This window comes from Macrotis lagotis, chromosome 2 (genome assembly GCF_037893015.1).
Source record: "Macrotis lagotis isolate mMagLag1 chromosome 2, bilby.v1.9.chrom.fasta, whole genome shotgun sequence".
Lineage (NCBI taxonomy): Eukaryota > Metazoa > Chordata > Mammalia > Peramelemorphia > Peramelidae > Macrotis > Macrotis lagotis.
In genome coordinates, this window is record NC_133659.1 from 331,235,612 (window position 1) to 331,258,480 (window position 22,869).

General features: G+C 47.1%; 1 protein-coding gene across 6 annotated transcripts in view; it reads right to left on the reverse strand.

The window, feature by feature from the left end:
- Nucleotides 1-22,869, reverse strand: part of FAM227A (family with sequence similarity 227 member A) — a 33,109-nt gene that overhangs the window by 4,003 nt on the left and 6,237 nt on the right. For all 6 annotated transcript variants that reach the window (XM_074226941.1, XM_074226939.1, XM_074226936.1 and 3 more), the window contains 9 exons: nt 20,614-20,677; nt 18,961-19,049; nt 14,583-14,726; nt 11,476-11,577; nt 7,642-7,746; nt 4,805-4,928; nt 3,020-3,121; nt 1,832-1,953; nt 478-635 (listed from right to left, as the gene is read on the reverse strand). In XM_074226941.1, coding sequence (XP_074083042.1) covers nt 478-635; nt 1,832-1,953; nt 3,020-3,121; nt 4,805-4,928; nt 7,642-7,746; nt 11,476-11,577; nt 14,583-14,726; nt 18,961-19,049; nt 20,614-20,677 — 1,010 coding nt within the window. The remainder of the gene's footprint in view (nt 1-477; nt 636-1,831; nt 1,954-3,019; nt 3,122-4,804; nt 4,929-7,641; nt 7,747-11,475; nt 11,578-14,582; nt 14,727-18,960; nt 19,050-20,613; nt 20,678-22,869) is intronic.

Genomic DNA, 22,869 nt, shown 5'->3' on the forward strand with positions numbered 1-22,869 from the left:
GCCCCTCTTCCCTTTGGCCATGGGAGAACAGAGGCCTGCTCTGTCCATGAAGGAGGGCACGGCATGGGGCAGGAGTGGGTATGGGTGGGGAGAAGAACCTGCATGGGGAGAGGCCCAGGGACAGCAAAGAATCCTTCCTCTTCCTCCTCCTTGCTTTCCTTGGTAGAGATCACAACACTAACAAACCCCTCTACAAGGCCTAGGACATGCCAGACCCTGAGCCAGAGCTTTATGGGTGGAGGGAAGGGGCCAGACCAAGGAGTTGTGATTTCATCACCAATACTCTCCCTCTGCCAGCTACCCATTGAGTTCTGGCGAGGAGAGGAAAGCTGAGACCCTGAGACTCAGAAGGGCGGGGAGGGGGGCACCTGTTCCCACAGCAGTTCTATGCTGGGGTCAGATCATCTCCTAGCTGGACCCTGCCTTTAGACAGTGGCCAGGGAAGCAGGAGCAGACCCAGAAGAGGGGTAAGGATATGGCATGGTGTTGGTCATGTCGTGCCGGACCATCAGGATGTCCTGGCCAGCCTGGCGATAAGCGTTGTTCTGCCGGAGGTAGTGAATGATCAGTGGGCTGTTCCCAGTGACGCTGAATAGGTTCTTTGAAAACTCCGGTCCCTTGCAGGCTGGATGAGACTGAGGAAGGAAAGAGGACACTGTGAAGGCAGCTACTTCTGTCTCCCCAGAGATGGGGGACCCCTGCCCCAAGCAGAGCACCATCACCAAGCTGGTCAGCTGTCACTGAGGTTTAAAAACAAGGCTGGAGGTTGGACAGTGATCCCCCTTTAATCCACCTTCCTGCAATGCAAACCCTCTGTCTGTGTGCCAGGCCCCTCCCCCCACCCAGGGCCATGAACACTAGGGCAGCCAAGCTTTGTGCAGCCTCAGAAAGGCCTGTGGTCATTGGTGCCTGAGGCCCTGGCACTGGCCCCTTGTTCCCTGGGCCCCCCAGACTGCCTTGCCCAGGGTCATGGAGCGAGTGGGAGGCAGGTATCTAGAGCCAGGCCACTTGCTGCAGGGGTATTGCATAGAGCTCTGATGTTCCAGTCCCCTCCAGCTCCAAGGGGGCAGGTGGAAGCTTGGTCAGCTCAGTGGATCGCCCCTGGTCTGCTGGCCCCCATGGCTCTCTATGCACAACTCCATCCATGCCTACAGCTATGGAGACGTCAGGACAGACACCTCCCTGTGACACGGCCTCCCCCAAGGCCTGATCCCCTCCAGGCCTCCCATGCCCTGGGGGGGGGCACAGCTCTGAAGGTTGGGATGGTCCTGGAAATGCGGGGTTGGGTGGAGCCTGTCCAAACTCATCAAACTGTGCCAGGAGGAGGCAGGACAGCCTGGTCTTATCTGACTGCTGGGCAAACCTGGGTCCACCACCAACAAACAGTGGCTTGTGGGAGGGCAGGGGCCCAAGGCTGCCTAGGTCCAGTCTGGCCTGGCGGGGCCCTGCTCCTTCTTCTTCCAGGCACTGTAAACTTCAACAGGACTAGAGGCTCTCCTTCTGCAGTCTAGAAGGATCTGTGCCTGGGACCTCCCCCTGTACCAGGATGATATCACCTAGAATAGCAGCTAGAATTTGTGGAAGCCTCAGGGTTTGACCCACAGTTCATGGGAAGGAGCTGCTGTTATGACCCCCTTTTACAGATGAGGAAACAGGCAAAAAGAAGCCCAGGGTCACATGGCTGGTGAGTGTCTGAGGCAGGATTTGAACTTGGGGCCACTCGGCTCCAAGGTCTGCATTCAATACTCTGCACCGGTTGGTCGAGTGACTAATGGAGCCTCTTCTTCAAATAACAAACTCCCATGCGGTCTCCCCTGGGGCATTTCCTCACCTCCTTCTGAGCTGCCACCTTCACTTTCCTTGTCATCTCCAGAACCTTCCTGGAGTTCTGCCTCTGGCCCTTGGAGCCAGCTTCCATCTTTGAGACTCGGGCTGTAGGCTTGCTGCTGCTGCCTGGTGGGAAAAAGAAACACATCCAGGGACGGGGATGTTGGCCTTCATTAGCCGAGGGTAACCTCATTCCAGTCCCATGACACACCCTTGTGAGATGCAACCTGGTTGAGGTCCATGTTGAGCTGGGCAGCATGTGCCCTCACCCACCACCCCATGATGACCACGACATGACCTCCCAGGATGGAAGGCCCAGCCAAGAACAGTGTAGGGAAGGACTAGTCCACAGGTGTGGAGGAGGAGACAGTTGCCTAGCTAGGAGGTTCATTTAAGGGGACCGAGTCCCAGCAGCCCTCAGCCAGGAAGGCTCCCCTACAGCTAGAGAAAGGTTAAGGGATGTCTTTGTCCATCCACCCATCCATCCAATTTATCACCAATTTATGAGGCATCTGCCCTCATAAATCTGCATACGACTCCATCCGTGTCTGCAGCTATGGAGATATTGGGACAGACCTCCCTGTGCCATGGCCTCCCCGAGGCCTGATCCCCACCAGATCTCCCATGCCCCAGCCAGAGGCACAGCTCCCAAGGTTGGGATGGTCAAATAAAACAGACAGCACTATCCTAAGTGCTTTTGGAAATTCAAAGCTATACACAGCTGCTATCCTCAAGGAGCTACTAATCTAGCTGGGAAGACAAGATGGACACACAAAAAGGAAATAATAATATAAGAGGAAAAAACTGCCCCCCAGGAGATGACTGAGGCTCTGTCCTAGAACCCTTTCCTGCCCCATGTCTCCCCAGGATTTCAGCTCCCTAACAACCCCTCTTCCCCTCCCCTTCTTCCTGCCAGATCTTCCTTCAAGCCTTGGCCCAGAAGTCACCTCCTGAGTCCCCTTGGGTCTCAGCCAGTCCCTTCCCTTTTCCCAACTTATGTTCTCAACTAGACAGAGCTTTGATCACACCTCACCCTTCTGCAGACTGGGGGTGGGGGGGCTCAGAAAGCAACCAGTGGAAGGCTGGTGTAACCCCCAGAGCAGGAAGCTTCTCAGAAACGCTTAGGGGACAAAGGGAAGGGACAAGAGAACATCAGAGCACCAAGGGGCCCCTGCTCAGCTACTCCTCTCACCAGAAAATTCTTTGTCTCTCATCAACTCTTCTCTGCGGAACCTCACTGGGTCCAGTTCAAAGTAGTTCCAGTTGACGTAGCTCTTGGGGTCTGGCAGAGTGCCTGCAGGGGGAGAAGGAAGGTGAGGGTCCCTGCCGCAGGAAGAGGAAGAAAATGAAGGACCAGGATATCTTTCTTCAGCAAGTGGCAGAGGTGGCCAGCTTTTCGGGGAGGTGATATCTGGGTCAGGAGTCCTGGGCCACCTGGCTCAGATATTGACTCTCTTCAATCTCAGTCTCCCAATCTGTGTATTGGGAACATTACTAGTGATTCCTTAAGGTCAGGAGTAGTCATAATGGGAGGGGTACATGAGATACCCTCTAACTCACAAGCCAGAGGAGAGCAATGCAATGACCCCAGTCATATTCCCAGGACACAGGTGAGGAATAGCTTGTCAATCTCTTGGCAGAGCAGAGAGCAGATCATGAGAGATCGGATCTTGCCAATGGGAGAATTTGGGTTTTTTTACTAGAATCCTCACAAGGGAGGCTTTTTCATTTGGGATTGGGGGGGTGGTTTGGTTAGGTGTGGCTGGGGAGTGACAGAGATACAAAAAAAGGGAAGAAATGAGCCATAAAATGTTTAAAAGACACAAAAAAAGGAAACAGGGGGGCCTGGGTCAGTCAGCAGCAGCAGGTACATTTGAAGTTCAATAGAGACTTTAAAAACTCTAAGGTGGAGCGGCTAGGTGGCACAGTGGATAAAGCACCGGCTTGGAGTCAGGAGTACCTGGGTTCAAATCCGGTCTCAGACACTTAATAATTACCTAGCTGTGTGGCCTTGGGCAAGCCACTTAACCCCATTTGCCTTGCCAAAAACCTAAAAAATAATAATAATAAAAAATAAAAAAAATAAAAATAAAAACTCTAAGGAATAGATCCCAGCAGTTTGATGTTCAATCCCTTTTTCTCTTCTTGGTATGTGGAAAATGGTTGCTCCTGTTAACCATTTGCTTTTCTCTAGCAGTGAGGAAAGGCCTGGCCTGAGACCCCCTTGTCTTGGGAAATTAATCTACATTCTGAGCCTTAGTTTTCACTCATGTAAAATGGGGATAAGAAGTCTCTGGTGCTGGGTCACTTGTGGGATTTAAGTGAAATAATGGGAATGTACCAGTGGGGGTTCCCCAGGGATCCTTGACTTCTTACTTGGGGCACAGTATTCTCTGTATGCTGGCCTTGGTGGAACAGTGGGAAAGTAAGGAGCCACCAGGGACGGCTTCTCATCAAAGACAGTAGTTGTTTTGGTGGATTCTGGGTGAGCTCAAGGTCTGGTCTGTTTTCGGTTGAGCATGTCCAAGTGATAGAGAAGTTCTATTTTTGACTGCTCTACCTACCCTTGGCAAGGTGATTTTCTACTAAATCAAATTATTTAGAAATTTCCTTTTATATGGCACCCCTGCCACCACTTCTGACATCTGAGGATGCCCAGAGAAAGTCTGGTCTCTTATTAACTCCTTATCAAGCGGGGGCCATGACCAACAGGAGCAGGCAGCCCATAGTCCAGGTTGAGAGCTTGAGGAGAGGAGGGGCCCTGTTCAGAAAGGAATCCCATGATGTGAGAGCAGGTGAGAAGGATATGCGCCAGCTCCTACTGAGAAGAATCAGGAAAGCGCATCCCTCTAGGCATGGGTCCAAGGCAAGAAGCCTTGCTGAAGCCAAGCCACAACACGGGGAATCTGACAAATTCACTAGGAAGTTTCGCTTACTGACCCCCCCCCCCAAAGTGGAGAGAACTGGAATTTCTCACCTCCAATCCACTGATGCATTGTGTTACAGATGAAAGATTTGAATTCATTACTGTTGAACCATGACTGTGGGAAGCAGGTGCAGAAGCTGGTATACAGGGCTTGACTCAGGAGGGATGGGAGCCTCTGAGAATCAGAAAGAGACTGAGAGATACCCATGAAATACCCACCCCTCAGCCCGAGCCTCTGAACCCCAGAAGGGTTGGTAGATCTGAAACCAGACTAGGACTATGTCTGTCTTCTTCTTGGAACAGTCCAACAATCTGCCTCTTGGTCACTCTCTTCCACAGTGAGAATAAAAGGCTCTCAACAGCCTCAGGAGGGGCCAGGTTGGCATCACCAACCTCAGGGCCTGCGAGAGGCTTTAGTCTTTTTTTTCTTTGCAAAGCAATGGGGTTAAATAACTTGCCCAGGGTCACACACACAATTATCAAGTGTCTGAGGCTGGATCTGAACTCAGGTCCTCCTGATTCCAGGGCTGGTGCTCTACCCACTGCACCACCTAGCTTCCCCCTAAGGCTGGCAAAGTCGGCAGCAGCTTCTTCCAAGATTGGCCTTGTTGCTCAGGAGGGCTGTCAACCTGGAAATAACGGCTACTTCTAAGGCTATGGAACATGCTTCTTCCTTGGGCTAATTCTGATTCTGCAAAGGCCTCCCAGGGTTCAAGCTACCTGTGTTGAGACAACTGGAGGTGCCCAGCTGGTGCCAAGGCTGAGGCTCCCAGAAGACCAATCATGAATCTAGACAATGGTCCACTAACAGTTCTCTTGGCCCTCAGCCAAAAGGAAGCTAGGACTTTGCAAACAAGTGACGTTGGACGTTGGGCAACTTGGCTCCGAGTCTGCTGAGGGTGCCCAGATGTACCTGCTGACAAGAGATAGGACTCTCCCAGTGCCAGCAGGGACCTCTGAAGTCAATCACCCAGGACCTGGCAGAAATCTTTCAATTTTACTTGAATATGTAAATTAAAAGAAGAAATAAGTAGGTAGACCTTATAAACATTGTTCAAGGGATCCCCAAGGGAAATAGCATAATCCTAATAGGGTAAGGTGGGAGAAATTCTGAAATCAAGGAGAAAGAATTAAGCCTGTTTTCAAATGGAAAAAAGTTCACACATGATTTCTCAAATGAGGGAATCTGGATAGATGATCTCAAAAATCTCCCCCTGCTCTAAACCTATGATCCAGAACACTGGTGGGAGGATCAGAGTGCCAACTCTGAGTCAAAGCCACTGCCACTTGCCAGCTGTGGGGTCATGGGCAAGTCTCTCACCTTCTTGGGCCTCAGTCTTCTCCTCTCTAAAATGGGTGGATGAAAGTTGGAAAAGATGGTTTCTGAGGATTCTGGCAACTCTAATCGGAGGATCTATCATATTTGATATTTTAGAGGGAAACAGGTTTGTAACATTGACTTTCCCCTCACCCCAGCCTGTGACCACATCCTATACAACCCTGGAGGTGATTCTCCTGGGGTATAAGGGAAGAAGATATGTGGCTCCCAGCCACTTGAGTCACTTTCTTCATGCAGATGGTACAGTCCTCTCAAGACCATTCCTTCCTGAGGTTCAGACTCACACTTCTAATTGCCTCCTGGAAAATGCATCTACATTGGGATCTACTGCCTCAACCAAACTCTGTCACTTCCCTCCCAACCTTCTCCTCCTCCCATGACTATCCAATGATTCTTCCTCACTCCACAGTCAACCAGCTGCCAACCTTGGTTGGTCTTCCCTTGCTGAACCCCCCCCACCAGCTTCTCCATCCCATCTTCAACCACTCATGGAAACCTCACATGGACGGTTACTGCTGGGGCCTCCTGACTGGTTGGCCTGCCACAAGCCTCCCCCCACTCAAATTCATTCTCCCTTCAGCTATGAAAGGGATCTCTTAGAAGTACAGGTCTGACTGTACCTCCCCCCTATTACCTGCAGGATCAGATATTCAATCTATCGGTTGGCATTTAAGCCCCTTCCCCCTTTACCCTGCCATAACCATGGGAGCTGGCTCCCTTGATTCCGATCCTTGCCTTACTATCCCTCCTCCTGCATTCCCAACTTCCTTAGGCTTTTTCATGACTCATGCTGATGTGGCCCCCTCTGGGATGACCTTCCATTGATGTAGGATCTAGCTCATATGTACCAGTGGTTTGTGGGGTGTCCACCCCATTAGGACATGGGCTCCTTGAATGAGAGCAAAAGTCAAAGTTTGGCCTTTTTTGGTATTCCCTGACCTAGCACAGAGAGGGCCCTTTGCGGACTAGCTCCCTCTGGACCACCGCCAGAACCAGTAACATATCCTGGAAACTCCCCAGCCCTCCAAGCTGACAAAGGTGCCCACTGCATTGGGGGAGGGATTCTACTCACTGAAAGCTCCCTCACCCATTAAATTACAGCTCCTGACAAAGCCCCCCAAAAAACTGCTAAAACCCCGAGCAATTTGAAGAAGCATCACAGTCACCCTCATTAACAAATTCTCCATTCTATTCCTGAAAAAAGCTGCTGGCAGCATCCCAGAGAAAGGCCTCAAGTTTGGGGAGACAGGAGCTGTTTCCTGTCCTGGTTTCATGGCCAAATAAGAAGGTGTAGTGAAAAGGGGGCCAGAGTACCTGCCTTTAAAGCAGTTCTGACACGGATTCTCTGTGGGGCCCAACAGGACAGGGGTGGGGAAGATGTGCTCTGGTGCTTCCCTCAGGCAGGGGAGCCAAGCTCTGATGACCCAACCCCGAGTCCTGGATGAGTTGCTGCCTGTCTTTGGGCCTCAGCCTGGCTGGAGGTCCCTCCCAGCACAAAGCAGCCTCTGCGTTCACCCCCTCCTCCTCTCCCAGAACTCTGGGTACTCACTTTGAGGATGATTTCTTTATGTTCTGAGTTGGACATGGTCAACAGGAGATGAGCATAGTTCTTTGACACTCGGTCAAATAGCTTCTTCTGGATCTCCTTGTTTTGCTGCCAGAGATGGAAAGGAGAAAGGTCTATTGGGCCATCTGTGGCTGAGCCAGGCAAAAGACTGAAAGCTTGCCATTTGACGGCAAGCAGGTCTCAACCTTCCTCCCTGGGACAGCCATTAGTGGGGTCTCCTTGTGTTTTGACTCCCAGTCAAACCTTCTTCACCTGATTGTTCTGCTGCTTGGCCTCTGGGCCACAGGACCTTCTGAAGATGGTCAATGTCCTTCCTAATATGTGGCATCCAGGTCTGACCACACTGACCCAGACACGGCCTGCTGGTGGGTGGTGAGACACTATGGGACTATGGGCTGCCTCCTGCTCTCAGCGCAACCTGAGGCACTGCCAGACTTTCTCTGCTGACTCACGTGACCTCTGAGCTTCACCAGACCCCCATCTTGGTCCGAACCAACTCTTAGAAGAAATGCCTTCTCCATCTTGTATGGGAAGAGCCTTTTCTTCATCACATTAGACTGGGCCCAGTGAATTTTCTGGATCCTGGCACTGCCAGCCAGCCAGCCAGTCAGTCACCCTCCTAGCTACCTGAGCTGTGGAAATCTAAGAAGTCTTCTTTAAGTCAATGCTAAAAATGTGAGACAGAGCAAGGATGTTGGGGGAATAGATGGTCTCAAAAACCTTCCCCTGATTCAAGCCTATGATCCAGAACATTGGCAGGAGGATGAGTGCCAACTCTGAGTCAAAGCCACTGCCACTTGCCAACTGTGGGGTCATGGGCAAGTCTCTCACCTTCTTGGGCCTCAGTCTTCTCCTCTCTAAAACAGATGGATGAAAGTTGGATAAGATTGTTTCTGAAGATTCTGGCAACTCTAATTGGAGAATCATATTTGATGATATTTTAGAGGGAAACAGGTTCTTAGCATTGACTTCCCCCACACCAGCCCTGTGACCATATCCTATAGAACCCTGGGGGTGATTCTCCTGGGGTATAAGGGAGGAAGATATGTGGCTCCCAGTCACCTGAGTCACTTTCTTCATGCAGATGGCATGGTCCAAAGGGGTCCTGGTCACCATTCCTCTGTCCTGGTCCTACCTGCTCTGAGCTCCTCTCCTGTCTATACCACCTGGGCTCGTCAGGACAGCCTACAGAGGTGGCCAGGCTGCTTCTCAGTATCCCACATCCCCTCTCTTCTACAATGTTCACCAGTTTGCCCATTAAGAGGACATCACTGGTTCACCATCCCTTTTGTGTACAAATCCAGTCCTGCAGGGTCTTTCCCATCCTCTACCACCTTTCTGGTGGCTCAATCTTCATCCCCAGGATCCTGGGATGCTGGCAGCCTCCCCACCTCCAATTCCCCAAGCGAGCTAGTCCCTTGGCTTCCTCCCCAAGCACACTGGCCAGGGCCATCCCAACCCCCCTGCCTTTCCTGCATGTGGATACCGGCTGACCACCAGGAGCCTGGATAGCTGAGGTCATTATTTCCGACATGGTTGATCTGGGACCAGGCTGGGTTTTTCTCTTGGTCCTCTATTACCTGCCCTTGCTTCTGTCTTCTCTGTATGTCTTTAAAAGTCTCCAGAGTTGGAGACGGGCATCCAATCCTCGGTGGTTTCTGGGGACTTCTCTCCTGAATTGCTTGTATTTGTGTCTTCAGAACTTCAGTCTTGAGTGCATCCCAGCTTCCCGGGTCTGGTTTCCCTGGTTGAGGTTTAGTTAGGGGTTATGTCTGTCCCCTCTCTCAGCACTGAACCACACAACCCCCGGTGTTGTGTACTCATCTTCTCATTTCACAGATGGAGAAATTGAGAAGGTTGTGGGTCACAAAGTTAATAATAAATAAGAGATGGGATGCGACTGCAAGTCTCCCTGACTTCTAGTCCAGAACTGATGCCCAACTGATTCCCTAACATGGATGTTAACTTCCCTCTGCATTTCTCATCAACTCTGCCTCAATAGAGGCTAGTCTTGTCAGAGCGATTTCCCAGGTAGTTTCTTCTACCTTTTGAAAAATGATATCATTTATAAATTCTTGCATGGATCAATTACAGAACTGACAAAATTCAACAGCATCTTTTGGGTGGAGGAGAGAAGATGCAAAGATGGGGCTGTGGGAGGGCACCTAATTGACAAGCAAGAGAATCAGGCTGTCCCAGCTTTATCACCAGCCTTGTGTGTGTGGACAAGTCACTTGATCTTCTTTGGCTTAGGCTTCCTTATCTGTCAAGGGACTGATCAAATCTCTACCAACTCTCACTCAGGCTGTACTGGTCTAGCAAGGCAATTGTAGGCAGAGACTAGAAATTCAATAAATCTAGGAGCTTTTATGGGGTGAATTAAATGTTTGACCACATAAAGCCCATGAATGATTTTATAAATATCCAAATGGCCCTTGGCAGAAAAAAGGTTCCTCAACCCTGTTCTAGGAAGACAGTGGTAGCAACCGGTGGGGTGGATACTGCTGTTCATCTCTTCTTGATACTGTCAGATCAAAGTTGACTATTTGGGAGCAAAGCTGCCAAGGTTAGGGGAGTCCCAAACATGGGGGAAAACTACTTTGTTCTAGAGTGATGGGAGGGGTGATGGAGAAAAGATCCCCACCTCCCCAAGTCAGAAGTCATGGGCAAAAGCAACTTAACTCTTACTCTACCCAAGGTTTAATGAAATCTAGGAGGATGAGCCTGTGTGAAGAGCTCTCTTAATAGAAATGGATTTGATCTTCCCTTAAACTAAATCGTCAAGTTATTCATGCAGCAAGCATCTTATAAGAGATTGCCTACTTCAATTGGAGCAGGGTTAACGCAGAAAAAGGATTTACTGTTCAGAAAGTGCCCTTATAACCAGCTCCACAAGGTGAGACCTACCTGTAAACAAGAAGACATCTCCCAGGGTTGGGCCCATCATTCACCTGGAGCAGGATGATTTGGCAGGCAGCCCTGACTTCCATCTATTAATTCAATTTTCTCTACAATCTTGAGAAATGTCATTTTCCCCTTAGGGCAGAGAGGCTTCCCTTTTTTTTTTTTTTGTTATGACCTCCTTGGGCAGTCAGCCTAGGGAAGCCAGTGGATCCTTTTCCCAAATCATGTTTGTTTTTATTTTAATTCATAATTGAAGGAAATGCTTGATTTCAATGAGATGGTAGTGAAAATAAAGATGGTTGGGGAGTTTTTTTTTTCCCCAGGCAAGTTCAAGAACCCACTGAAATCTAAGATCTGGGGTCCCAGGCGAAGAATCATGCCTTAAAGGGATGTGATGAGATCAAAGAGAGCAGTTTCAGCTGTTTCAAGGTTGACTGTGATGATGAAGTGTGATGATGAAAAGGGGACTGGGGAGAGCTTGCTCCCTGGCATAAGAAATTAATCTACTCACTCAGAGTTGGGATTGCCCAGATATTCCTACCCACTCCACCAGAGGCAGTGTGAACACTAGTCCTGGGATGTGGAAGACAAAAACTTGAGCCAGGACAGCCCTTGGGCCATAAGTGCAGGCTGTTGCCAGCCCTCTACAGGAAACCTTTCTGTTTCATTGGACCTGTCCAGGTTTCCCTCCATCTCTAACAAGTCAGGCTTACCTGAGATGAGGCAACATGGGAGGACAAGTCCAATCCCCTTCCCCATCTGTTTGCCAAACTGTTGGAAAGTCTTATGGACAGTCATGGCTATGACCCTGACCCAAGACACCAAAGGGACACCATGTCAGGGATGATTTTTTTGACATCTCCCTCCTCTCTCTTCTAGGCAGCTTTCATCAGCTCCTCCTGTCTTTCTTACATCATATCTCTCATGAAAGATCCACCAGAAACAATCCAGCACGATAGCTTTTGAATACGGAGAGGCAAAGAACCATTTCAACTCTGATGATGCACAGAAGACCTGAGGAAATAAAATCCAGAGTTGTTATGATTATTGTTATTATTATATAGGTTCATAGCATAACTATTTCTATTAGATATTGTCCATAACATTATTATTAAAGTTATATACTGCCCAAACATCCTCATTATCATTATATACTGTCCATAACATTATTGTGGTTTTATACTGTCTACAACATCATCATCATCATCATTATAATATACTGCCCATAACACTATTTTTATTATTACATACTGGCCCACAATCATTATTATTATATACTGCTCATAACATGACTATAAGAATTATTATTACATAGGCCCATAACATCACTATTCTTAGATATTGTCTATAACATTATTATTGCTCTACACTGTCCACAACATCATCATCATTGTTTACTGCCCAATAACATTACTGTTGCTCATGTGATTGCTGTTCTGCCCACAACTCAGGCAGATGAGAAAGTCACTGCTTAATAGTCTAACCTGTGGGAACTGTGGTCCTGGGGATAAAGGTGGTGTTTGGGGCCAAAGACCAGGGCACTTCAGGTACCTTGTATTGGAAAAAGACCATACCCCAGGAGTCAGGAGACTGTGCTGCCTGCCCCTCCCCTTAGCTGAGGAACTCTGGGAAGGTCCCATAAACTCTCTGAGCTACAGTACCACATCTATAAAATGTAAAATTTTATTTCCTCAGGCCTTCTGTGCATCATCAGAGATGAAAAGGTTCTTTGCCTCTCCGTATTCAAAAGCTATCGTGCTGGATTGTTTCTGGTGGACCTTTCATGAGAGATAGGATGTAAGAAAGACAGGAGGAGCTGATGAAAGCTGCCTAGAAGAGAGGAGGGAGATGTCAAAAAGTCATCCCTCAGTCTGCAAACTGGAAAAGATGCCAAATAATGAAAGAGGCAACACTGGAGATGGGAATGCTAAGAAATCATGGTGGGGCTTAAATGCAACCGATGACTTTGAACATCATTCTGGAATGATATACAAAAAAAAAAGTCACTCAACTCTCCATCCCCACTGAACAGGTGATTCCCATCCTGGGCATGAGTGCCAGGGGCCACAGATCAAACACTGGTTTCACAGCAGCACTTTTCATGCAAGCAAAAAATAGAAACAAAGTTCATTCTTAAAAACTGATGTTTGAAGATAAAGGAACATTTCTGTACATTAGAAATTATGAGTCTGAGGAATTCTCTCCTTGATCTAGCCCTGAGACACAAGGATCATAACAATCAAGGGAGAAGGAAGTAAAGGAAGCAAAATTCACAATGACCAGGCAGAGGCGATCATGATGTGGTTTCTCTGGAGCTGGAGGGTGTGATTAGGGCAAAGAGGTGGATGTTGTTAGGTACATGGGTTAAAAATTATCATGATGTAAAAACAAAGACAAAACTTATCTAAACAAATACGTGCAATAATGGAGTCCTTGTTGCCTTCCTATTTTAAACCCTAGGATTCCAAATTCCCCCCTCCTGGGTTTCAGTTTCCTTATGTAAAAAAATGAGGAGTTTGGACAAGATGCTCTCCCGATATCACACTTGACAGGGGACAAAGGGCTTCCTGGCCAGGAGTCTCACGTGGCAGGATTGCAATGATGGGGAATTCAATCCCACCAAGGCAGCCCCCCTTCCACTCAGCTCAGCTAACAGCCTCTCCCTCTATGGATTCTCCCCACCACCACCCCCAAGAGCCTCCTCCTGTTCTTGGAGGCCAAAGAAAAGAAATCTGATCCCTCTCTCATTTCTCTAAGTTTGAGGACCATAGGACCTGGAGCTAGAAAGGACTGAGAGATGATCCAGTCCAACCCCATCATTGCTGGAGGGAAGTAAGGCCTGATAAGATAAAAGGATTTGTCCAGGGTCACTCCAATTCCAGGGCTCCACCTTGGTACTTTCCCCATCCTGGCTGCCTGCCTTCCTCACCTGGGTAACAGCTTGTCCTTTCCATTGGAAAGGGGATGGGAAGGGGCCTGACTGCAGAGCCAAAGGCCCATAGCCTCCTATCCTTAACATCCCAGGCTCTAGGAGGGTCTCCACAGACCCATCTCAAATACCAGAGGAATAGAACCTGGGGGTGGGGATGATGGTGCTTCCCACCCTGGCTCAGGCCTGGGCCCCTGACCTGAGCAGGCACAGGAGGTTCTGGCAAGAACCCAGTCTTTTGGAGCTGGGAGGAGGGGGAGATTCAGAACCCTTTAGGGCTCCTTTTACAGCTGTGTAAATTAAGACCCTGAGAGGGGAAGAACTTGCTCATAGACACAGCTCACTTCAAACTGGGGCTAAGACTGATTTTGAAACTCTTCTTCCTTCCCCAAAACCAAAGGGTATTTTGAAAGACTTCTGCTCCTCTTCTTCCTGGCTGGTTTAATCCACCTTGGGCTAGGGTTGCCCCCTTCCCCAGGTGCCTGCTCTCCTGGAGTGAGCAACTCTCCCTAAGGAAACATGGGGTTGGGTCTCTCCTCCAGAGCTAGGTACCAGCCAGCATCTGGAGTAGGGTGGGGAGGAGGGAGGAGGATGCAGCCATTCTTCTGCCTTCCCCACAGCAAAAAAAGGCATAAAGGGAGACAGAGGAGCATCTATGTCCTTATGAAGAGTGTCACTGGTGCTTGGAGTTGGAAGGAACCTGGGAGGGGGGGCTCACCTTGAAGCCTCACCTGTGTCTAACAGGGTCTGCCCTCTCCCCCATCCCCCAGTGGCCTGGGGGCTAACTAGGTGTGGGCCTGAAACTCATGAAATACTAACTGCAGAGCACACAATAATCCTACTGGATGAGTCCAAGGGTCATAGGACCTCACTGAAGGTTTGGAGAGTATGCGGTCATCAGGCGGCCTCATGGGCTGGGATCTGCACTAGTGGAGGGAGCCCCGACTGAGGCGGCCTTCAAGTATCTAATCCCATCTCAACTCCCTCTTTCGACAGAGAAGGCCCAAGGGGACAATGGACAGAAGCAATCTGGGCTGCCTTCCTGCTGTCCCAGGCCCCCCAATGCCTCGCCCCAATCTCCTCTTATTACCTTGCCAATGACGGGGTTTCCCTGGGCCCGGATGACGTTGCCCACCATGTCACAGTAGTTCACTCTGTTTGGCAACACATTGGGCAGTGCATCTTGGTATTCTGGTGCCCGGTACAACTCTGCTAGTCCATCCTTCTGGGTTCTCTGGAGAGGATCAAGGAAGGAGTTATTGTATAAACAGGGGCCTTCATCCTGCCAGTCCTCCCTTCCCCTTCCTCCATTGGCTCCCCAGCAAGCGGTTCTCTGGCCTTCCCTTGGAAGCCTCAAGGGAACAGCAGGCGCTGGTTCCTGAGGATCCCCTTGGGGACTGAGAGTTGCCCTTCCTTCTGCAGCTTCTACCCACGGCCTCTACTTCTGCTCTCCGGGTCCAACTGTAACAAGTGTGATCCGTGACTGATGGACTCTTAGCCATTAAAATCCTGTATTATATTTCACACTAGGAACAGGCCAGACTCTGGCCAGGAATGCAGGGCTGGCTCAGTATTGGAAAACTATAAAGGTAACTGGCCTCAGTAATACCAAAAGCAATGAGGTTGTCAAGTACAACACCCATTCCTGCCAAAAATGAAACCAAACCAAACCAAACCATGAGAAAACAGAGGGGGAAATGGGAGAAGTAGTATCTACCTAGAATCAGGAGTCAGCCTTCTCTGTAATGCAGATGAACAAGGCCTCTCCAGTGAGATCAGGAGGGAAGCAAGGATGGTCATGGTCACCCGACCCCTCGATATTGTGTAAGAAATGGACACTACATTCTTTCTTTGGAAATTGCCTACTCATTTCATTTGACCATTTATCTATGGATAAATGTGCTTGTTCTTAAAATTTTTTTAATGTTCTTTATTTATCTTGAATATTGGGCCTGTATCAAAGGAATTTGTTAAAAAAAAAACTGTTACCTCTTTCCTTTACTGTTTTAACTACATTGGTTCTGTTTGTACAAAAAACTCATTAAATTTAATTTAATATAATAAAAAGAAATGGGCACTACAGTAATGATACAAGAAAAAAGATAGTTTGGGAATAAACACTAACAAAAAAGAAATCAAACTGTCTCTTTTTTGCAAATGAGGATTGGTTTCCTTAGGAAAACCAAAGAGTCAACTCAAAATCTTACTGAAACAAAGAAAAGCCTCAGTAAAGTTATTGGACATAAAACAAAATCATTTCAATCCTTAGTATTTTGTTCCAACAATGTAAAGCAGGAAGAAATAGAAAGAAAAGTCCATTTAAAATAATTATGAACAGTATAAAAACTTAAGATTTTACTTAAGATTTTACACATGGGAAGTATGTAAACACAACAAAAAAATTCTTTAAACAAATAAAGACAAACTAATTACAAAACATCAATAACTCATGGGTAGATTGAGTTAATTATGAGAAAAATGCCAATATTACCTAAATTAATTTACTTCTTCAGTGTCACATCAAACTACAAATGAATTACTTTATAGAATAAGAAAAAATAATAACAAAATTCATCTGGAGGAGCAAAAGGAAATCAGTGAAAAAAAATAGGCAGTAAGGGAGACCTAGCAGTGCCAGATCTCATTCTCTACTACAAAGCTGTAATCATCCAAACAGTTTGGTACAAGTAAGTGATAGAGGATATCTAGTAATAATTAGGTACACAATGTTGTTCAGGCATTTCAGTCTGAGTCTTTCTTGGCAGAGATACTACAGTATTTGGCCATTTCCTTCTCCAACTCATTTTTCAGAGGAGGAAACTGGGTCAAACAGTGAAGTGACTGGCCCAGGGTCACACAACTAGGAAGGGTCTGGGGTGGGATTTGAACTCAGAAAGATGACAGAAGCAAATGAGCACAGTATCCTGGTGTTTGATCAACCCAAAGATTCCCCAGTTAGTGGGGTAAGAGCTCAGTAGTCAATAAAACTTGCTAGAAAAACTGGAAAGCAGTCTGGGAGGAACTAGGCAGAGAACAAATTCTCACCCCTTACACCAAGATAAGCTCCAAATGGTACAGGATCTAGACAAAAAGGTAGTTATCATAAGCAAATTAATGGAGGAAGGAAGAAATTATCTGTCAGCTCCATGGCTAGAGAAAGAGTTCATGGCCAAACAAAAGGGAGGGAGGATCACAATTAGTAAAAATATACAATTTTGATTACATAAAGTCAAAAAGGCTTTGCAAAAACAAAACCAATGCAGCCAAAATTAGAAGGCAGTGGGCAAATTGGACAGGGAAGGGGGCAAAAATTCTTTGCAGAAAGTTTCTCTCCTAAAGATCTAATTTTTAAGATCCATAGGGAACTGAGTTAAATTTATAAGTGTGAGTTTAATAAATAGTCAAAGGATATGAATAGGCAGCTTTCATTTTTTGAAGGAGTGGGGGGAGAGGGAAGCAATCAACATTAATTGACTTGCCCAGGATTACATATTTGAATTCAGGTCCTCCTGGCACTCTACTATGCCACCTAGCTGTCTTGATTAGGTCCTGAAGTTTTCTAAGTTATTGTATGCACTCTTGTTCAGTCTGTCTTTCTCTGTCTGTCTCTCTCTTCCGATTTGTCTGTCTGTCTCTCTCCAGAGACCTCAACGACTCAAACAAATAATCTTTTCTTGGTCTGTGTCCAACCAGACCTTTGTGGTTTTCAATACTGCCAACTATCCTTTCCTTCCTTGGCTGCTCCTACCCGTCTGAGCCACTGCTTTTCGGTCTCTTAATTCTGGAGAGACACACAAGCCTGGGCATCCATCTTCCTTGTCACTCTCACCCCTTACACCTGCCCCTACATGTTGAGGGTACCACCCATCACTGAGCTCCACATCTAGTCCCTTGTCAAGTCCTGTCCATCCTAAAACTAATAAGCAACATCTATATAGTGCTTTGCTCCATTCTCTCATCTGAGAATCCCCCCCGCCCCAAGAGGCAGGTCCCACAGGCATTTCACCCACCATCACCCAGCCACTTATCGCTTGCAATCATGGCCATCTTTCTGGTTAAAGGATACTTACCACAACTCACTCACCCCACACTGACTTCAGATCTTCATCCCCGCCACCTGAATCACTGTCAGAACCTCCCCACTGTTCCCCCTGCTTCTAGTACCTCCCTCCCTTCCCCAAAAGCTGCCCCAAATCTTCCTAGGCCATGTGTCTGCCCACATTCCTGCCAAGCTCAACTGGGATCTTGGCTTCTTTAAATGGTCCACAATCCAGCTCCTAACCACTGACCTTTGCACATTTATTTCATGTTATTCCCTTCATCTTTTTTTTATTTTATTTTTTTTTGTTTTTAGAAAACCGAGAAAAGGGAGCTCCTAGGAACCCAGCTCTGATGGGAAGGGAGTTGCCCTTCAGAAGATCCGTTAGGAGGGAATCATTGGCCTGGAATCAGTGTGCCCAACACTGAACCCTTCCCTAGCTCCATCCAAACTTACAACTGCCCACCTGGCTCCAACCCTCCCTATGTTCCTAGGGCCTTTATTTGTGCCTGGTGACTGCTGTAGAACCCAATGCTATTATTGGTTCCATAGTTCAGCAAGATTAACAGTGAAACGAGCTTTGTGGGCTGGTGTCAGAATCAGACTGCTATTTATAAAACCGTTTCTATGGAAAAATGCATTCTGACTTGCAAACCAACCTTTGGAGCCCAACCCTGTTAGTTGTGGGGCTCTCTAAAACAAGGGGTGGCTGGCGGTACCCCCCCAAAAGCCTCCGAGTTCCATCCTTCCCCGGCTCCCACAAGCCTCCACCATGGGGTGATGCCCTTCTCCCATGTGGGCCCAGTGTGGAGGGAACCCAGGGTCCTGAGGTCACCCTTAAAGAGGCTCCCCCATTCCAAGACCTTCTCCTGACCACAGACATGCCTGCAGCATGAGGTGGGTAGGACAGGCCTGGTGGACCACCAGACGAGGATTGCTGTAATACAGGGGAGCCCCAGGACAAACTTCCCTCCACCTTCTTTGTAACCTAAGAGTTTTATAAAGCAGAAGTGAATTCTGAGAGGTGAAGGGCCTCAGCCTGCATTAGCAGGACCTGAACCCAAGGTTTGCTGACTCCTGACCCTGCCCTGCTGCCACTCCAGTTCCAGAAAGCAAAGGAGGTAGGGGCAGGCCCAGGGATCAGCTCTCCAGCCCATGTGGTTGTGCCAGGGAGCCCAGACTGGGGAGGACCCAAAGGTGCCAAGTGAGGCTGCCCGTTGGCTGACAGGCAGCTTACAGAGAACTCTCTGTGATCAAAACCCAGGACACAGGGATTGGAGGGGACAGGACACCATCCATTCCATTGTATTAGGGATGTTCTGATTCATTATGGGTTCCTCCAAGTCTGCAAGTCAGGGCCCCCAAAATGAAACTAAATTCAACCCCAGGAGAAATAGGGGAGCAGCCACCCCGAGCCCTGCCTTCTTACCTTTTTCGATCCAGTGTGGGGAACATTTGAAGTCGATTGAGTCGGAGGTAAAAACTTCTGCAGCTTTTTTTTGCCTTTGCTGGACTTCTCTACAAACAGAGGGAGGAGGGGGTGAAGGGGTCTTTTCACAGACAGCACCTTCTTTGGAGGCTTCCCTAAATCCCAAACTACAAAACAACGTTTTTCCCATGATGTCCACTGAAATAGACCTAATACTATGCAGGCTTTTATAGAATTGTTCTTTACACCCCTTATCTTCTAACACTAGAAGGCTTTCCTTCATTTGTTCAGCATTTATTAAGTACCTACTGTGTGCCGGATGCTAGAGATACAAAGACAAAATAGTCCCCAACTTCAAGGCAGTTTGTATTTGGAGTTGGGCAGGGGGAGAGGGAGAAGAGAAAAAGTGAATTAAAAATGTGTCTATATACATGCATATATCTAATGTATACAGATGCAGAAAGAGGAGAAAGGAAAAAAGGAAGGGAGAGAGGGAGGAAGGGAGAAATAAATGGGGACAGTAAGGGGGAGAGAGACAGAGGGAGAGGGAGGAAAGAGGTGTGCAGAGAGAGAGAAGGGAGGGAGTGAGGGAAGGTGGGGAGAGAGAGAAAGAGAAGAGGAGGAGAAGGAGGGAGAAACAAAGGGGGAGAGGAGAAAGGAGACAGGAAGGGGAGAGAGGGAGGAAAGAGGTGTGGGGGGAGGAAGGGAGGGAAGGTGAGAAAGAAGAGAGAGGGGGAGAAAAGAAAGGAAAGGGGGAAGAGAGGAGGGAAGGAAGAGAGTGAGAGAGAGAGAGAAGAAGGGAAGGAGGGAGAGAAAAGGAAGAAGGAAAGAAAGAAAAGAGTGGGGAAAGAGAAAGAGAAGCAGGAAGGATAAGGAGAGCACATGGCCGTGTTCACCGCCGCTCTCGTCCAGGCTCCTCTAAAAGAAGCCAAGGCCCCTCATCCCCTCCGTTCCAGGCTCTTTATGGCTTGTCTAGTCGGGTCTTCCTAGTTTGAATCTTCATTCGTGATTATGAAGCACTTACTGAGTACAGAGGGGGCTCACGTGGCCTAGGGGGGAACACTACACAGCTGAGTGCTCAGGGGGCCACAAATGCTATGCCAAAGGAGGCCCTCCAGGCTGGCACGAGCCCGGGGAGATCTCATGGACACGGTGGCATTTGGTCAATGGTCTTGGAGTCAGATCACCTACACTGAGTCCTGGCTCCACCCCTTGCATGTTGCATGATCCTGGGCAAACCACTTGGTCTTTCTGGCCCTCAGTTTCCCCATGTGTCCACTTTAATTCTAGACTCTACAAGGACTCTACAAGGTGGGCTTTCAAAGAGGTGAAGGGTGGGGGGACAAGATGACCTTGGCCCAGGGGGTGGCCTGAGAGCTCTTGGTGTGTTCTGGAAGAGTGAGCAGGACCAAAAGATAGGGAGCTGGAAGGGACCTCCTCCTTCCCTTCCTGGTACAGAGGAGGAGCCTGAGGTTCAGAGTCAGGAATGGCCTGAGAGGCTTGAAGGAGCACCAGGATCTGTTAAGCTCCACGCCCCCCACCCATTTCTACCGATGGGGAGAACAAGGCCTCAGGAGTCACTAGAGAGCAGCGGTGCCAGGGGGTCTCGCCTCCCCTCTACCCCCAGGACTGGACTGTTCCAAGGGGTTTTGCCTTTCTCTCCCAAGATGCGCTGCTGCTCCTTCAGTTTCTTCTCTGCCTCCAGATGGTCAATGGCCTTTGGGAACAAGCACAAAGCACGAGGGGGCCACAGTCAGTCCCTCCAGGCAGGGTCACCCCAAGAAGTCTTGGCTGTCTGGGGCTGGGGTCTGCCTCTTGCCCATCTGGGGTGGGGTAGCAGGAGAAAGGCAGGTGCAGAGGCAGGAATCTGGGAAGCAATTTGCTTCCCAGCTCTGAAGCTCAGCAGGCAGGGAACCCTAGACAAGTTCTTATCTTTTTCTGAGTCTCAGTATGCATATCTATAAAATAGGGACAATCAGGCCCAGGGAAGGGTGTGTGAACCCTGGAGCAGTCCTCAATTCTCAGGGGGAAAACATGTCCTTAAAAGTCAGCAAAATGGAAAAAAGATAAAATTAATGAACAGAATCTGCATTTAAAATGAGAAAGGAAATTTAAATGAACCCAAAAGAAAAGGTAGTAAAAAGTAGAGGAGAAATAATAAATTGAAAACAAAAAAACCATAGAGATGAGTAATAAAACTAAAAGTTGGTCCTTTGAAAAAAATAGAAAAATTCTTAGCTCATCTGATTAAAGAGAACAGAAAATCAAATCAACAAAATAGCAAATGAACAAGGGGAAATTCCAGCAAAACCCAAAGAAATAAAAAAAATACAACATATTATACTCAGCTACAAACAAACAAAAAACCAAGAACACAAATGAAAGAGGAATATCTTCAAAAATAAAAATTGACCAATTTAAGAGAGGACCCATATAGCGATTTCAAATAACCTAATTTCATAATAGGAAACAGATCTAGCTGGTAAAGGAATTACCAAATTAAAAAGCAACAACAGCAACAAAAACATGTGGTCCTGATGGATTCACAAGAATTGTATAAAACTTTTAAAGAACACTTAGAACTCAGATTTTAAAAAATTCTCCAAAACTGAGAAAGGAGGGGCAGCTAGGTGGTGCAGTGGATAGAACACTGGTTTTGGAGTCAGGAGGACCTGAGTTCAAATCCAGCCTCAGACACTTAATAATTGCCTAGCTGTGTGACCTTGGGCAAAGTCACTTAAGTCCCATTGCCTAGCAAAACAAAAAACAAAACAAAAAACTGAGAAAGGGAACACTCCATTAAGCTTCTTTTTACAGGACAAATACAGTCCCAATACTTAAAACTACAGGCCAATATAATTAAGGAACATTGCCTGGAAATTTTAATATTTATTTGTTTGTTTGTTTGTTTTTGCAAGGCAAATTGGGTTAAGTGGCTTGTTCAAGGCACTGTGCCACCTAGCCAACCACCTGGAAATTTTTAAAACGAAATCCTATCAGACCATAGTTATTTACCCAAGAAATAATTCATTATGACCAGTGGGATTTATAATAGGAATTCAAGAATGAGTCAATATTAGGGAAATGATCAACATAACTAATCATAGTAGAAGGTAAAATCTCCAAAAACCATATGATCATCTCGATAGAAGTAGAAAAAGCCTTTACTAATTGAGTCAATTCATAGTTTCAGCAACATTGCATACTATAAAATAATGCCTCAAATATAATTTCCATATAAAAAAACTAGAAGCAAAAATAGAGAAATCTCATTCCAAAATATGTAAAAAAAATCTGGGGATCAATTACCCAAGTACACAAAATAGCTGTATTAAATCAAAAACAAAGTGCTGTTTAGAGAAATGAAGAATAATCTAAATAGCTGGAGAAATAGACAATTCTTACAGTTAGGCCACGCCAATATACTAAAAATGACAATACCACTAAAACTAACTTACCCTTAATGTTATACCAATCAAATTAGCAAAGGAATACTTTCTAGAACGTGACAAAATAACAAAACTGACTTTTTACAAAAGGGTTTAGAAAATCTAAAAAAAAAGGGTTTAGAATATCCAGGGGAATGGTGACAAGGAGTAAGAACAAAGGGGAAATAGCATTTCCAAACTGCAAACTTTATTATAAAGCAGAGAGATTCAGAAACAACAGAACTGAATTACCCAGTGTTTATAAAGTGGAAAATATCAATTCCCTAGGGGAAACTTCTTTGATTTAAAAAAAACAAACAAGCAAATAAAACAAAAATCTTCTGAGAAACCTGGAAAGTATTCTGGCAGAAATTAGACTCAGATCTTTGACCACATTTCCACAGTAACGGGGATATGTGACTTTACTATAAAAAAATAGAAGAGAAACAGATGATCCACGTCTCAGTTATGGGAAAGAAAT